Genomic DNA, 17,169 nt, shown 5'->3' on the forward strand with positions numbered 1-17,169 from the left:
TAACCTGTCATTACTGGCCCTGATCAGGAAAATGAAAGTGTGTATATTTGTGAACTCCCTCTCAAGGCATTGCATCTCTGCAGTCCGCCTCAGTCATTCACGCTCTACAAACTGATCAATAGAGTCTGTGAGGCCACTGATTCGGGGAGGGGGGGCATGGGGTTTGTCTCCAGAGGGCATTGAGAATAACACAAAGACTTGAAGCACATCGACAGGGACACTCAAATGAACAATCCGCTCCACATCCCCAGCCAGCGGATGACGTCATTTTCTGTTTTAAGACAGAACCCACTAAAAGATACAAGTGAGTACTTGTGTTGGCACGTAAGTTTGTGCATGTCTGATGCCTTCCACAGCCAAGGAATATAAAAGCAGACCACATCCCACAAAGTCAACTTCAGTGGTTTGGTATTTTCTACGTTATACAGTGATATATATACAGGAGCAAGTATATACACACGAAAACTGACGAATATCAAATAAGCCCCGTCCACTATTGGATTACTTTTTAAGTATGAAGTGAGGAAATGAACGAGGCTCACACACTATATCCACTCAAAACCTGAACAAAATGTGTCAGCTCTGGGAGTATAAAATCTCTGAATGAGAGCTTTTTGGCATAGGAGATATGAGAGAAATCAATTTCAGGGCCAAGTTTGGTGCCAAGGACGTGTAGAAGGGCACAGCTCTGTTGATCTGTTCATATCAATTTGCTCTCTCCTGCAGACGGAGAATGCCACTGTCTGCGGCGCTGTATCTTTCAGGAATATGCTCCTGATTACAGTGCCATAAAGCACATCATTTTACAGTCAAAGCATCTCTGTCTCAAATGCATGTGAAGCGGAAGTCATTTTCAAGCAACATAAAGTTTAACATGCAGCTACTTTTGCAGAAGTGCGAGCTTACACGCTACATGGAAGCGTACAAGAATTAATTACGGGCCAGTTTTGAGTGGTGCTGCAGTGCTTCACATGCTTCATCCAATCTTATCTGAGTTATTTATAGGAGGAATCTCATGTTGGAAAAGGTGTACTAACTTTCAAATGACTCAGTTAGAAAATAATTACCAAAGTCGATTGAACAGCATATTTGAAATTCCGAGCTCCTTTTTTGAATTGACCGGAGTAATGCTGCGTACTTGCATGAAGCAGGATCTTCATTTATTATATAACAAAGCAAAGTGGCTGACATAAATAAAATAAAATCAGCTATAATGAACTTTATGCAACTATTATGAGTCAACTGCTGGTGGATTAGCCCCACTACTGTCTCTCCCTGTCTTCACCTTTATATATGTAAAAGTCAGTCAAAACACCAATTTTAAAACAATAACAGCTAATGTAAGAGAGAGGGACAAAGTATACATGGAAGATGTGAAGTGAAAGTATTTTAAAGTTTTGTGTGTTTTCCTTCTAAGCATACCAAGCATCTAAGTCCAGGAACACTAACACCTTTATCAGACAGTATGGATTACAAATTGTCAAGGGCACATTTGATTTTTTTTTTCCTTGAGCATTGGAATGCTTCCTCTGAATTTAAATGAAATGAATCAATAGGAACGGAGGTGTAAGGATTATTAGGGATAGCAACAGGTCCCTTTTTAAGGTTGCTGAGAGTAATATTATGTGACAACCAAACATACATATTTTCAATCATGCTTTTCACGGCCTTATAATGTAGTTTGTACTTCTGGTTATCTGAAAAGTGGAGCAGCATATTAGGACTGCAACACTGAAATGTAACTGTAAAATTCAGCTTGAAGCAAACCACAATTACACAACAAAGAACAGCCACTATCTATGCATTTGGAAATGTCATCCCAAATAGTCACTACAAAGTAGCAAACAAAATGACATCATCAAATGCCAGAAAAACAATAACTGTCAATTCTAATATTGTTGCCATGCTCGATGGAGGTGTTTGGACACAACACTACTCCCCTGACTGCCATCTGAAGAGGTTACGCCAAGTGTTTCTGAGGAGTGCAACGGACAGATGGGGAGACCAACAGAATAGTTCAATTAAATTGTTGACAAGTTCCTTTCGCCTTAATCACGGGCTTAATTTGTTAAAGCTTTCTCTCTGTTACATCCCGAGCCACATTTTCTTCCGTGATAATGGAGCTGCTGTGAAGGAGGGGTTGTTGGTCGAATTGAGTACCTTATAAAAGGCTCCCCTCTGGTTCTAAACATAGTCCTCAGTGTGTCTGCTCGCCTGTCTGCTCCCTGTTTTGCAGGATCTATTCGTAATGAGGCCCTCCTGTAGTGCTGCACTCTGCTCTACTGTTCATGTGCAAAATGTCCCCTTCACCACAATCTCTGACACTCTGATGGAGAAACAACACAATGTGGCCAAGGTGACGGCGCCTCTAATGCCCCGCATCGATGCAACTATCTCGGGACTGTGGTATAATGAGAGGTAGGGCGATGATCCAACATTAGTCAGCATGTTATTTATCATCGTATGTCACTTAGAAACACCTCCATGAAGCTGTGACATTACAAGAGAAAGACTAAAGCGGGGCATGAATAACAGCCTGGATGCTCGGGATTGTGGCATTTGAAGCGCAGTTTTCCACAAACAAGGGAAGTTTTTTGCGACTGCAACAAAGAGTTCAACTTTAGGAAAGCTACTTTTACACACACCACGTTGTGCAGTCAAGTGAGAGACAGTCAAGGTAGGAGCAAAGAGGGATGTCACTAACTGAAGCGGGAGTGACTGATGATGTATTAGGCCAGGAAGTGGCTGCTCCCCCTGTCATCTGTCACTGCTGTTAGTGTCCACAATCTAAAATCCACAACAACTACACATGATTTTAGATAAAGTGCGCACCCAGCCATGAACTAAACATGGACTCCCTTTGGCCCAGCCTCCGCTGCCAGTCTCCTTCGCTGTTATCCCGGGACTGTCTAGACACTTCACAGCACGCAGTCCTTAACCTCAACCTCAGCCAACCTGAGTTCCCTCTACGGATTGCTGTGCCGCAAAACTGACCCCCATATGGCCTTCAAACACAAGCCTAAAATAAAACCAGACATAGCTGCATAACGCAGCTTGTTCTTGCCACATTTTAGAGGAGCCTGGATTACTGCTTGAAATAGTCCTGTCACAGTCCATGGGTTGCCATTTATTGGTGTCAAAATAATTTGACTGTTACATAGTTTCAATTCCAAATGTGTTAAATCTCACAACCTTTTTTAATCCGCAATATCGCCCTCTTTCATTCTTTCCTATCTTTAGAGATTGATCATTTACAGAACTACAGGTGTGAGAGTAAATATCCACACTTAAAAGACACTAACATTTTCGACTACACATTAAAACACGGACATGTACGAAATGATATGATAAAGGTCCCCTATTGAGTAAAACTGAGCCTGAATTCCCATTAGATTTAATTATACAAAAATGCTTTTCTAAAGCTTGGTGCCAAATCTCGAGAGTTGCCCAGCAGCTGGGGCTTAGACCTCTGGTGCAATAATGTTGACAACCAACAGACATTTGCACAAAAAAAAGAAAAAAACAGGTTGGGGGCTGAGGTGTCAGGAGGGGTTGTTAACCTAAAGCTCTTAACTTCACGAGCCCATGGAACAAGCATTGTTTTTCAAGCAGAAATAAACCTCTATACTCTAGACTTGACAGAAAGGTTGCACCACTTCTCTCGTGTTTGAGTCAGGGCTTCACATCTGATTTTGATCTCTATTGAATTACATGTATTAAATCAGAGATCCTTAATTAAGCTCCGATGAAAGTGTCATGCGGCTTATAAACCCTCTGAGCGTCTCTTGATTGGATGAAAATGTGAAAACATACTAAATGAAATTGGTTTACCACTAGATGTGCGCAACACGACTCTTGAGTGCGGCAGCAAAGCGAGGGGAAACACAGCAAGGAGGGATAAGTAAGAGAGCGAGAGACGGATGCGCGGAGAGTGTGAGGAAAGTCTCAGGGTGAGTCACACCTCTTTGCCTGAGAAAAGCTCTTAAATTCCATGCGTGACCTCGGGGAGAAAGCTCTAAAGAGTCTGCCTAAGTTGCCATGATACAGAATCTGAATGTTGTGGAGCACTGAGCTAATACAGTCTGCCACAAACCACAGAGCCAGAGGCAGGATGCATTGCAGAAATGTACATTTAGACGTGTTTGTTTGCGTGCACCTACCCCTGAGCACCGACATGCACATCCAAACACTCAAGCGCACACACCTGGGACTTGCTACTCTCTAAAACTGGAGCATGATGCCTTCCTGCTCCTCTGGACCCTCACATCTTCTTGTGTCAGAATGGCCAAAAGCTTTTAAGTGCTTTAAACTCAAATTAACCTTAATGCTCAGACTTCCCTCGTGAGCAACATGTTTGTCAGTTACAAAAAATGAATTGAAGCACATGCAGAAATGGTGGATGGTCTCATATTCTTAGGGGTTGCTGGGGGTTTTGGCATCGACAGAGGACAAGAAAGCAAAAATACAAACCAAACATCCTATTTAGCTTTGTGAATGAGCATTTTTGGAATGGAAACTTTTTTGTCCGCCAAGAAGACCACATGGTAATGTAAATAAAACACACTCATCTTATGTGCCAATTGCAAGCAAAGTCACTCTGGATTCACTTCCTCGTGGTAGAGAAATAATAATAGCCTTGGTGAAAAAAAGACCACCAGGTTTTCAACTTAAGGTCATTCTCTTTGCCAGAAGAACTCAGTCGGTGGTACTCATTTTCTATTACGTTTCACTTTTATCTCACTTTCCCTTTGCCCCTCCATCTTCCTGTCATTCTCAGTCCCTCTCCCTCCCTCCAAACACTTCATACAGAAAACCACTACTTAGTGTCTAACAGTAAGCCACGGAAGCATTGCTTTTGCTGCCTCTATATGAGATAAACTCATTATCACCCACCACAGCTTAGTGCCTGGCGTACAAAACAACGATGGTTGCGCAGCACCAGGTCTCTCTCTCTCACACACACACACAAACACATCAAACAAGGCTATTAAAATCTTTGGCATTTGATTTCATTCTAATCAAAGAGGCCATCACTAAACAGAGCGGAATCACACCGCGGGTCTCAGAAGATGATGCCAGTTATGAGGGTTGGATGGATGTATTTTTGGTAGGATTATAGAGGCATCGGATGAACAACCACTTTCACTTCGCTCTCTTAAATATACAGCCTTAGGAATATGAAGTTAAGAAGCTCATCATTGCCCTAAATACAAATCACATGCGTGAAAAAGACCAAGGAGATATTAGCAATTTTTAAAAGCATTTAAAGATGGATTGAGCAGTTTAGCATACTTCCTTATTTCCATATTTTAAGATTTGATGAAGGTCTCATATTGTCTGCTGCAAAAAAGAGCTTTAATTCTTTCAATAACAACTAATAATAATTAACTATCGAGATAAAATCAGTGTTGAATGATCAATTCTGATTTGTTTTTAATAATACAAAATCATAAAAGCAACACTGCATCGCTCCCGCCAAAAAAACAAACATAAAAAAACATATTTAATACCAATCTAATGTAGACTCATTGAGGTGTAAATCCCCAAACTCCCCACCAGAAACAATTAAGACAGTGCAACCTTTGTATATCTGCCTTGTTCCGGGCTCCGCCACCGGCAATTAATTCAATGCAAATCGCACACTGAAGTCCAAGGTCTTATTGCTATGGGCCACATGGTTGTGCAGCTACCACCACCACACTGGGGGGAAAGGAATTCCCAAAAGGACGACAAACAGACTCATATTTGGGGGGTGTTGGAGTGTGGGTCCAAATGATTCACATGCCGTCCCCTCCCAGTGTGACCATAAATCTGTCCCCATCTCTCTATGTTCCACCCACAAAACCTCAATGCACACCAAGTGCTGGTGCTGCACATTCTGATGTCTCCTGTCACTGTATCATTGTCTGATGGTATGAAGCACAGTTGAGCAGTAAGCAGTGACGAAGTGGAGACGCTTTAAACCTCTGCTTACAGTCACATTTCCTATATCATGTGGTAAGTATCTCCACCTCAGTGTGAATATATTCTAACTCCAATTCCCAAAATATTGTAGAAAGAGAGAGAGAGAGCGTCATAACCTTTCTTGGCAGTACCTATGCCATTATTGCGCCGGAGGCTTGATTAGACAGTGAGGAGGATTTACGACCGACTTCATTGCCAATTCAACGAGCACATCACCGGTAAATAATTGAAACCCTTCATGTCCATTCCAACATAATCATATCGCCATCATGTTAATGTGTCCAGCAATGCTTTGCTATGGGTCAGGTGCAGGGCTACTTTAAATCTTACCTAACCTGTCACCATAACTCTTCCGGGCCCAACCCACCAGCAGAGGCAAATAAAATAAATATGATCAACCGTGTTCAGGAAGGATGAAAAATGGAAAATACGACTAACAAATAGAAGCGGTGAAAGCTGGTTGATGGTAAGTTACAGGTGCAGGGTGCACATCCGTCACAGGCTTGTTAATGATCTTTACTTATGGTGTTGATGAAGCAGATTCATCATCCTTTTCATTAGTTATTCTCTGACATCAAGGAGAGACGGAATAGTTGGGGCCAAGTTGGCGAAGGCAGGAGTGACGCAATGTTTTGTGTTTAACCCAGCATGAGTCTCTATTGTTCACTCGACAAAATCTTTGTGTTGAACTGAAAAGCTAGCTTCCATAGTTGATGTTAAACACGTCATGAATATGAATTATCTAATCTGAAATGGTTCTCACCTAAAATGTTTTGAATAATTTATCAATTGTCTTATATTGAACTGACTCATTCAGTGCTGCAAAATTAATAGATGACCACCCACCATCCACATGCCATCAGCTCCACTTTGGACTAGTTTAATGAAGAGGCTGTGTGGGTCTAGTTTGTCATCCATTCACGATGGAGAATAGTGAATCAATGGAATAGCTAAATAAAGGGGGAGGGGACATGAGTCAAAAGGAAATACCAAGGGACACGTTTAAAAATTTCACATCGCAGAATAGGGGTTGAAGACAATTCAGAGGGGGGCAGCTATTAGAATGCACAAGGGATACAGTGGACCTATTTTAGCGCTACACATCCAAGGTGCCACGTGGCACTGGTCATCTGCTGTACTTTAGCTCCTCAAGAGCTCAGCTGGATAGAAGAAATGGGACAGAATGTGTGCGTGTGAGCATCCGTGTCACGCTTGTTTTCGGCCGGTGAATCACCCTGCTCTGCCAGTTGTCAAGGACCTATTTTTTCCCCTGTTTTTACATAACAGCTATCGTAACATGTCCCTTTTCTTCCACCCCCTCTTCCGCCTGCCACTTCCTGATACACTAACTATCTCTCATCTTCCGATATTCTCTTTGTTTATCCAGACAATTGTCTGAATTTTTTGTAGTGGGCATTGAAGTATATGGAAGTTTGTGATTGGTTGGAAACGGTTATCGACTAAAACTCGCTCTAATGATCCTAAAGGGCTGGAATCCAAAGCGCCATATGCCTAAAGGACAACACCCAACTGAGCAGTGGGGCATGACGGTCTAAAATTAGGGACATGCTGGAAGAGTATACGCCATGAAGAGCAGGATTAGTCCACCATCACACATGAATAATGTGTCAGTTCAGCTGTGTGTCCATGAACAAAGCCACAGGGAGGTGAGGGTCAGTGGTGGGCCGGTCAACTATACGTCCCTTTGGTGGAGAGTAAGCTCTGCAGTGTCACTGGCCGACTCTGTGACAGCCAGCCTGCACAGTGCTCACTAGTGCAGAAGTGCTAATTGAATTAAGTCTTTATTATCAGAGTGCAGCGGCAGCACTTCTTCCCATCTCGGCCCGCTTGGCTGACACTTTCTCCTTGAACACCTGCTTGACATCAACTTCCTCCACTATTTATTTATCCCTTTTCTCCTGTGGCCACTCATTGGCTTTATTCCACCAATAGCCTTCCACTTCAGAGCTTTTTTCTTTTTTGAGAATCGACTTTGTGGACTTTGAAATTCATGGAAATATAGAGGTGACGCGTAGAATTAAATATTCATGCAACAAACCATCAATATAAATCTGCTATACAGTGACACCAGTTATGTTTTGATGATATACAGTAGACGGCTAACATTTTTCTCATTCTTCATTAGATATCCCCTCTGACAAAAATTTTTCAATTGAAAACTTGGAAACGCCAGCACTTTCAGTTGGAGCCAATAGTTAGATGTACAGACAAAGAAAACAGAAAAAAATGAATCATTGACTGCCATACTATCATCATTGTTGGCTGTTTACTGGTTTATGTTTGAACAAGCAAAGTCCACTACAGAATTTCATACAGGTCTGTATGATTTCATCCCTTCCAAATGCACATTGACGAAATGAAGCCCCCGAATCACCTTGAATACAAAACTGATTATAAAAGAGAGCCTGCCAAGAAGTCATCTAGTCCATTTGGCAATTGAGGGGGCTTTTCTCTAAAGCACACTGCAAATAAAGGCAATAAAGCAAGATTGTTGGATTTTGTATTGAATCGTCTCCAGTGGAAAGGCGGTCAAGGTAATACACCACATCAAGGATGAGAACTAACATATATCTAGTCCACTCCCTGTTTTCACTCGCCTCAGGCTCAGAGTGTTTCCCTGACTTTGGCTTGGGCATTACTTTTGAGGACAGGAAAACAAAAATTTGGTGTGTGTGGAGACTGAAGGCCCAGCACTTGCTATAATCTATTGAGTGTTTGCATTCTCCCTGCAACCGTGCCCTCAAACCATAGGACTTTAGTCTTAATCTTTCAGTAAGATGCATTCCTTGCCCCGTCCTGTGTTGAGCAGGAGTCTGCTGACTCCATTTCTCTTTGGAAAATCCTCACGTTTCCCATTTCTCCTCGATGGAAATAGCAGATTTCATGAGCAGTGTTTCATCTACATTCATCAGTTTTCAATATGGACATCTTTCCTGTTTTCACTCTGTTACATTAACCTCTCCCTCAGTTGTCATCTTTCCCTTCCCTCATATTCATGATACTTCAGTGGGTTCACCTTATGTCTGTCCTTTTTTCTTTCCCTTGTTGTCATTTTTTCCAGTCATCCCACACAGCCCCAGGTGGGCAGAGTCGTCCTTGTCAGGGCGGCTGACTGCTTGGAAGCATAGAGCTCTAGGGTCCAGCACGACGGACAGCCGGGGGGGATAAATCACTGTACAACAAAGCCAAATTTACTTGTGATGGGTAGATATAAAAACACTAAAAAGGGAAGGACACAAACACACGAACGGGTTCATGGGGGGTTTGCTTTATTCTACAGTTTTAACGGTTCCTTTGGATCACCACAGGTGGATGAAGCGCAAAAAACAACTGGCCATCAATAAAGTTGTTTGACGTCTCAAAAAAACGACGGTAGCTAAAATACATTGAAACACAGAAACAGCTGTGCCATATTTGGTGGAGTTCTCTACACCGGGGTTTGCCAGAAAGCTACCTGACTAAAGGCACGGATCAGAGAGCAACATCACATTCGATTTACAATCTACACACAGTAGTTCATCACTGTCTTACATGACTACATTTGTTTATGCAAAAGCAGTTCCTTTAAATGCGCAGTCATGCCCATTTGAGCTGACTGGAAATGTGCATGCACACGCGTGCATTGTCATATAGGAGGGTGTGTACATGAAATATGATTCTTTTTGTCTCGGTGGATGCCTGTGCACACCAGACGTGTGCAATTCCAGGAGCCCAGAAAGCAGAAGCAAACACCAGACACACCAAAGCAAACAAACAGTCATTAGTAGATTTGAAGCTGCGTCTCAGCTGTGCGCGGCTCTCGTTGGCGCGCTCACGCCTCTGGGGTGGCGCTGCTGCTGTAGGTTTTAATAAAAGCATTGTCTTTGGAAGCTGTCTAAAGGGACTCAGTTTCATTTTGGAACGCTGCTGCTCCTGCCATGAATGTGGGAGGAGAAAGGGCTATTGCGCTGGGATGTGGGGGCGGTTGGGTTCAGTGTCATCGCAGCATCCTCCAAGGACTGGTGCTTATTGTTTGATAGTTTCAATATACAATGTGAGTGTGTGTCATGAAGGCATGTGAGTAAATTCTTGTTGCTGTTTTGTATGTGTGAGGCAAATGCCCTAAACTGAATCTATTTTTAGTCAACAGTAAATACATTTTTGCACAAGTGAATAAAGCAAAAATGTTAAATGAATTGGTGCAGATACACATGAATGTTTTAAGTCTTCAAATTTCGCTGTTTTTTGACTGACATGTTGGTTTTAGGTTTGTCAAAACAAACAGCTGTGGTACATTTCTTTCAAATCATCAAATTAACATTATGTGATTGGAATGACATCCAAAATAAATGAATAAAAGCAGAACTTGATCCTGAGAGTGCAGGTGAGGGTTTGGGTATGGTCCAAAGAAACGTGCACAAACAAAGCAAGGCAAAGTTGCCAGGGAGGAAGATCAAACTTCCAGTGTTGAGGCAAGGCTGCAGGACAGGAATGGTGTCTGCAGATCGACCTCGTGAAGTACTGTGGCGAGGCAGAGGAGGATATGCGGCTGGCTTGGCTGCAAGCTCAGCTTCAGCCATTCTAAAGACCAGTGAAGAGAGCCCAACAGTGAATCAGTCTTTTGTTTATACCTATGACTGACTTTCTAACAGTCCCCATAACGGTTGACGGTGGAAATGTAAAGCAGGATCCACATCTGTGACCTAAAAGTCATACGATAACAACTTTAGATGCTTGAAATAATGATAGAAAAAGGAAGAAATTGAGGTATTTCTCTCTAAAACAGGCACTCTTCAGAGTGTAATGTTGTGACGCAGTATATGGTGGGTAACAGGAGGTGATCTCGTCCAGTAAGTTTACATGCAATCCAAGTTATTTAGCCTGCACACTTCATTGGTACTCAAACCCACATCCTCCTGCTCGACAGACATTGCTCCTTCCCTGTGAGCCAGCCATCATTTAATCACCGCATCCCCAAACATTTCTGGACTCTTCTTCGACAGTTTCAGGACAGCACTTTGGGTTACTCTGAATGATGACAAGCTCACACCATCCAACCTTTTATGTCCATTAGCGTTTTATCTGAACAATCTGTGACACCCTCTGGTCAACGGTTTCTCCATCTGTCAACACACAAACACCTCTGATAAAGGCCCTCAAGGAGACACTGGAGTCATTTATGGTGAGCAAGGCGGGTGTGCTCTAAACTGTTTAGCACCAACAAAGAGTCCAGGTCCAGATTTGGGAACACATGTCTGCGCATTGTGGTCCCTCTCCTCTGCTATCATCTGAAGCAATATGGACACAACTTTGCAAGAGGAAACTAGTATAGCAACTCTGGAAAGCGTGCAGGAAAATAAAGCCCTAATTGTCCCTTTAAGTGTGTTCCCTCCTGCGGAGTGAGGGTGTGGGGTAACAGCCATCTTAAATCACATCCTGGCCGCGGCCTTCATTAAACCCATAATGCCAGGCTCTCCCTTTAATGGAAATGGAAGCCAGCGAGGCTGTAGGTGTAAATTAAAGAGTAAGGCATGAGTAGGAAAAGATTTCCCCAGCTCTGACAGGTGCGGCCTGAATTAGCTGTAGTGCTGTTCAAGCAGTCAGTGGGAGAACACTGCTATTGATTTTAAGCACTGTTGCACTTCCTATCTAAAAAGGGAATGTGTATTACTAGCGCCAGGCACATCAATCACTCAGCATGTCACTACAACCCATGGCACGCTTCCGATTCTGAAGTGATAAACAAACAGTCAAACAGAGGTAACACAAGCTGTGGCATCTCTGGTGTGTGAACGGTGCTATTTTAAGGCTGGAAAGGAATGGGCCACATCAATACATAAAAATCCTTCACTCACTTCAAACCATCAAAGAGGTGTCAAAGCAACCGATTTTAACCTGATCGGAATCTCCATCTTCCTTCCCCCAGGAAAGAGAATTGTGTTTTGAGGACAACGAAGAAGGTTCACTGACAAGTCTAAGCACGAGTATTCACTGCCCTCGCTGTCACAAGAAAATATTGTTGAGTAAAACCTAACAGAAGCATCTCGTGTAGCCCTAAGTCAGAAAAAACAACAGCCATACTCAAACCTAATTCAGATACAACACATGCACAACATCGCCAAACGTAAGCTGTGATCTACTGCACCATCAGGTTGAACATAATACCACAATCAAACTACAGTGAGATGTCAGTTACACAAATTGAAAGTAAGAACCCACTTCTCCTCATTGTTCTTCAAATGTGGCAGTAACAGTGTAATGTTGCTGTTTATGTTACAATTTGAGTCGATTTCATAGGTGGCAAGATTTAAAAAGAAAAACAAATAAAATAGTGCACGAAACTGAATGAATGCACAGCTGCTCCAGCGACACACGACGATCCTGCCCCAGTGCATAAGAACACATATGTGCACGCGTGTGATTGGTCCACTTCACTTCATCTGCGGTGTGTTGACAGAATGTCATCTCTCTTCAGCATGTGTCCTGCTTTGCGTGTCACCTTGGTCAAACAGCTGGTGTCAGCTCCTTGTGCTCAGCCTGTGACTTGCTCCCATGTTTACAACCAGCATGCGTCATCTGTGTGACTCGCTGGCCGTGCAGTCGCACATTACGCCGTCTCTCCATGTGTGACCCTGCGGCATATCTTTGCCTCCCTTTATGCCCTGCTAACCCTGTCTACAGGTGCTGGCAGGGGGAGAATTAGCCTACTTAGCCTATTCCCCACAGGGTCAGCCAAATGCAGCCGGCCCACTCACAGTCAGACGCCGAGACACAGCGAGTCACACGCGCTCAAGATGGGCGGTGACATATGATAAAGCAGCACTTAACCACAGGTGTCCTGTCTTTGACCTTTCACACGTGAACTTGAGCAGAAAGCTTTTGATATAGAGGCCACCCATCAATCAGCCTCCATCAATCACACATGTATGTTTCACCCTTTCAATCCCCTCAACCTTTCATTGCCCCAACATCCATCACCACACCCTGCCCTTTCCCTGACATCTACAGAAATACAAACACTCCACAGTCTGCCTTTCTGGACGTGCGCACACTTTCGTATGAGATATATGTTTTCGTAAGGTGTTTTGCAGGTGAACACATTGGGGCACTCCCTGGTGGCACAATTCTGACCCACCAGCACCAGCACACCCACGACATGAGGCCGGAATCACTAACCAGAGTGACAGTGAGTGTCAGCTGTGTTGAGGAATCCCTGGACAAAATGTTGCTCTCCAGAATGTATCAGTCAAGTGCCTTTTCCAGGATGGATTCGGGTGGAAATATTATTTATACTTTTACTGTATTCCCAAAAACTAGGACTAAAGATTTATGAAAATATTAGACTGACCATGCTGAAGTGTATTTAAAATTGATTATGTGCATGCACTAGTTTTCCAACAGAAAATAAAGGGCACTGACAACAGACAACTTACAGTTCAATTAATCTCTGTATGTTTTTGGACTAGTAGTGGGAGAACATACAAACTGCACACATTAGGACCAAGGTTCATTCCAAGAGTTGCCTCATGCTGGAATCGAACATAGGATGCACACCAACCACTTATGCCATGGAGATTTACAGTAATTTAAATACTAAATTAAAGAATAGATTATTGCAGCCTTGCTATAAATGTGACAGTGTAAACTAATCATATTGTCACAATGCAATATCTGTCCTGGCTACAGGTAAAAGCAAAAAAAAAAAAAAAAAAAAAGACAGAACCAGGTAAGCTGTGTGTTCTATAAAAACACAGACAATGTATTCTACCTGGCAGTGTCTTCATGCTGGACTATTATCAATGTCCCTCCAAGGCAGGAGTGGGTGAGTGGGGGTGTGCGGGGAGAAATGCGTTCTATATCAGTAAACCCACGGTCCATTTACATATGCACGAGCCCTACCAAAGCCCAAAAGCAAAGCCATGCTAGCAGACAAGGAGTGAGACAGGTTTTTTATGAAACATATTGCAGTGACTTAAAATGCATGAACATGGACACTAAAGCTATATTTGCTTTGAATTATGTTTTGTAGATGGCACAATAGGGCCTCTGCCGGTTGTCTGGTCACAAGATAACATCTTAAGCAGTGGCTGTCACCAATGGGAATCAACATTCCGCATTTGGAGGGTATTTTAATCCAGAAGAAGATGATTCGTTTCTGCATATGTTTGCCAATCAGTCATAGCTGCTATCATTCACCTTTGTCACAACCATTTGTCATCTGGATGTATTGTGTGGTTCAAAATCTTGCCTCAAAAGTGAGGGGTTGAGCTTTAACTAAGCACAGAAGAGTTCTGGAGAGCCAATAAACAGTACTGCAACACATGTGCTTCTATAACTGGCTCTAATATATGGAGGGTGATATCTGAAGTGAAGCTGGAGAGGTGCCATTTCAGTTTTTGGGCAAGTGCCATTCAGCAGGGCACTGACCCACAGCTGCTCTGGGTGTCATACAGTCACTCCCCCAATAATGATAATCTAGTTTATTTTTATGTCTATTACAAAAATGAAAGATAGCTGGAAAACAGCAGTCGAGGCAGTCCGAGGCTCTGTGACTCCCTGTCAATGATGTATTGCATTTGAATGAATTACCAAAAAATCAATGAAATTTAAACTATTTTCTGTATGTTCCACAGTAAACTATCTTAAATATGCTCTTCATAAAATGAAGCCATGCATTTCACATGATCCCTGATTACAACATTGGTTGAATTTGAACCAATATTCCTAAGTGAAAAGTTTCAATGGCACCGCCATTATTATTCTCTTCACAACACATTTGACTGGAAACCTAAACAAGACACTCTAAGAAGGTCGAATGCTATAAAATGGTATTATCCCAGAATGCACTTGTAATCCGCAAAGAATGTCAAAGAATATGCTGCCATTTTTACCTCTTAAAAACTTGCAACACACAGACAGACATACATTATCCTAGAGAACTATGCTGCCAGCTACCAGATATCTAAAAACACACTTAGCACACACACACAATATTCCGTTGATTGGTTTTAATGAAATGAAACCCGGGAAAACGGTGAGAGTACTGACTTTCACAGCCCCACATATAGGATGTATTTCCTCCACGAAACAGAACTCATTGGTTCCAGGTTTGTTGAACAGCATCTGGGAGATATGTAGTAGTTTACGTGTGGTGAAGTGGTTTGTAATCTGGTGTCAAGCCTGCTGATGAATGGCTTTAATTGCTTGTCTAGTCAAAGCATTGGGAGCAGAAATGAAACAAACATTGGTGGAAAATGGTTGACTGCTTTTCAGGTCAATTTAATAGCCTTACCTTGTTTTAGGCGATGTTGTTAGCCATTCTTCATGCTTTTCAAAGGTTATTAAGTAAGCTGCAATCTCCTGTGAACACAAGAAGAAAAGGCGTTTGTAATTATACGATTGTGATCCATTATACATTGATAGACTCGGCGCCTAAAGAACAACGAAGAGAGTGGAATCATGGGCAGAGCTGCACAGCTCAGACAGGCAAGACGGTGAGAGTTTAGTGAAAGGATGCGGCTGAGGTCAGACCGTCTTATGAGACCGTCTTTGTAACAAATGCTTTGATCGGGTTCTCCTCAGAGAACATCAAGGTGCGAACAGGAAGATTGACGTGTCTGTGTTTAAGGAAAGCAGCTTTTAACATTTTCGGTCCAATCCCACCCGAAATCTCTTTGATCTGCCCTTGAAACTCTGGGATGGATCAATGTACTCTTTAACCTCTGAATAATAATTACATGCCAGTCTGACGCTACTGACATGCATGTGTACCGCCACGTCAGAAAAACGCTGTGGACGCATGCTCGTCACTTCTACAAAGAGAAACTTGAGTCAGAAAGTCCTCCAGACTGCCACTGGCATAAATAAGGATACTTCAAAAACGCCCATGTTTAGTATGCTTGACCTGCCCACTGGATCCTTTGGAGAGTGAAGATAAAGGAGACTTAGTAGCCAGCCATTCTCCAAAAACCCCAATGCATATATATAAAATACAAAGACACATCAGACACAGGTAAATAACTACAACGTCAAGTCATATGTAAAAGAAAACCAGCTGATTTTCATATGTGAAGGCAAATGAAGCCATACTGAAACAGGACTCATCCACACAGCAAGAAATAATTGTTCATTCTAGCAACTCATGGTTGGTGTCACGACGACCATAGACTTATGAAGGCGTTCCCACCGATACATATTTCAGTGAGCATGATGCATTACGATAAAAGCCGGTGAGGCATAATCTTGCATTTAGCTGTTTCACGAATGCAACAACCATGTGATTAAGAATTCCGTTTGGCCAAACAAAACTGAAAAACAACAGCAATAACGGCAGCAACTCCACTCGTCCTACCATACAACATTAAGATGTGAGTATATTTTTGTTTGCATTGTTTCTTGTCCTGCCCATGTGGAGTAATAATGTCTCCCATAAAATACAAAAACAAATATATGAGGAGCAACAAGGAAGCACGAGGCATTCACAAAAGCTGATCCTGCTGTTTTATGTTTGCTTTGCTTTTGGTCTCCCTGAGACCACAGCTTGCTTTTTGGACTTGAAGAAAATCATACCACTCGTGAAAGATGCAAACTATTTCACCTCCGTCAGTGTTGTAAAGAACATGACTTGTGGCTATATTTACAATTGATTTCACCTGACCCAGGGAAATGATTCTTAAGACTTAATCAGCTACCTGAACAATGAGCAATGTATTTTTTCAGCAGGAGTCATTTAAAATGTCGCTTTATGTGTGACTACATAACTGCAAGCTAATGTCACATTGATTTGTGTTATTGAGCTGCCAATATAAAGTTAGAGGCTCAATAATTCCAAAGATTAATAAATCAGATAGTGAATTAAAGTTAGAGAATTACTGCTTCCTTCTCGAGATCACACCGTCAGCAGTGAGTCTGTCACAGTTTCAGACGGACAATAAAGCAGTCAGACGGTTGGTGTGGCTCTTCTGAAGCATGAAAGATAAAACCTATTGCTTCAGCAAAGACAAACTCAACAAACTCTCTGAAGGGTCAGGTACGAAGCACCACCATGTTGGCGTGTATACCGTCAAGTGGATAGAAACATTCACGACGTTGGTTTGATGCAAAGCTTCTCAAAAGGTTCCCTTCAAAACAGTGAGATGTGACGTCTCCAGTCACTACTGCCACTCTTGGGTTCGAGCTCCATTATACTCGGTGTCCGTTCCTTTG

The 17,169-nt window shown here is 42.5% G+C and overlaps 1 protein-coding gene across 15 annotated transcripts in view; it reads right to left on the bottom strand.

Annotated features, from left to right (window-relative positions):
* Nucleotides 1-17,169, bottom strand: part of camta1a (calmodulin binding transcription activator 1a) — a 268,368-nt gene that overhangs the window by 140,254 nt on the left and 110,945 nt on the right. For all 15 annotated transcript variants that reach the window (XM_053849460.1, XM_053849470.1, XM_053849462.1 and 12 more), the window contains one exon: nt 15,257-15,324. In XM_053849460.1, the coding sequence (XP_053705435.1) occupies nt 15,257-15,324 (68 nt within the window). The remainder of the gene's footprint in view (nt 1-15,256; nt 15,325-17,169) is intronic.

This window comes from Synchiropus splendidus, chromosome 18 (genome assembly GCF_027744825.2).
Source record: "Synchiropus splendidus isolate RoL2022-P1 chromosome 18, RoL_Sspl_1.0, whole genome shotgun sequence".
Classification (NCBI taxonomy): Eukaryota; Metazoa; Chordata; class Actinopteri; order Syngnathiformes; family Callionymidae; genus Synchiropus; species Synchiropus splendidus.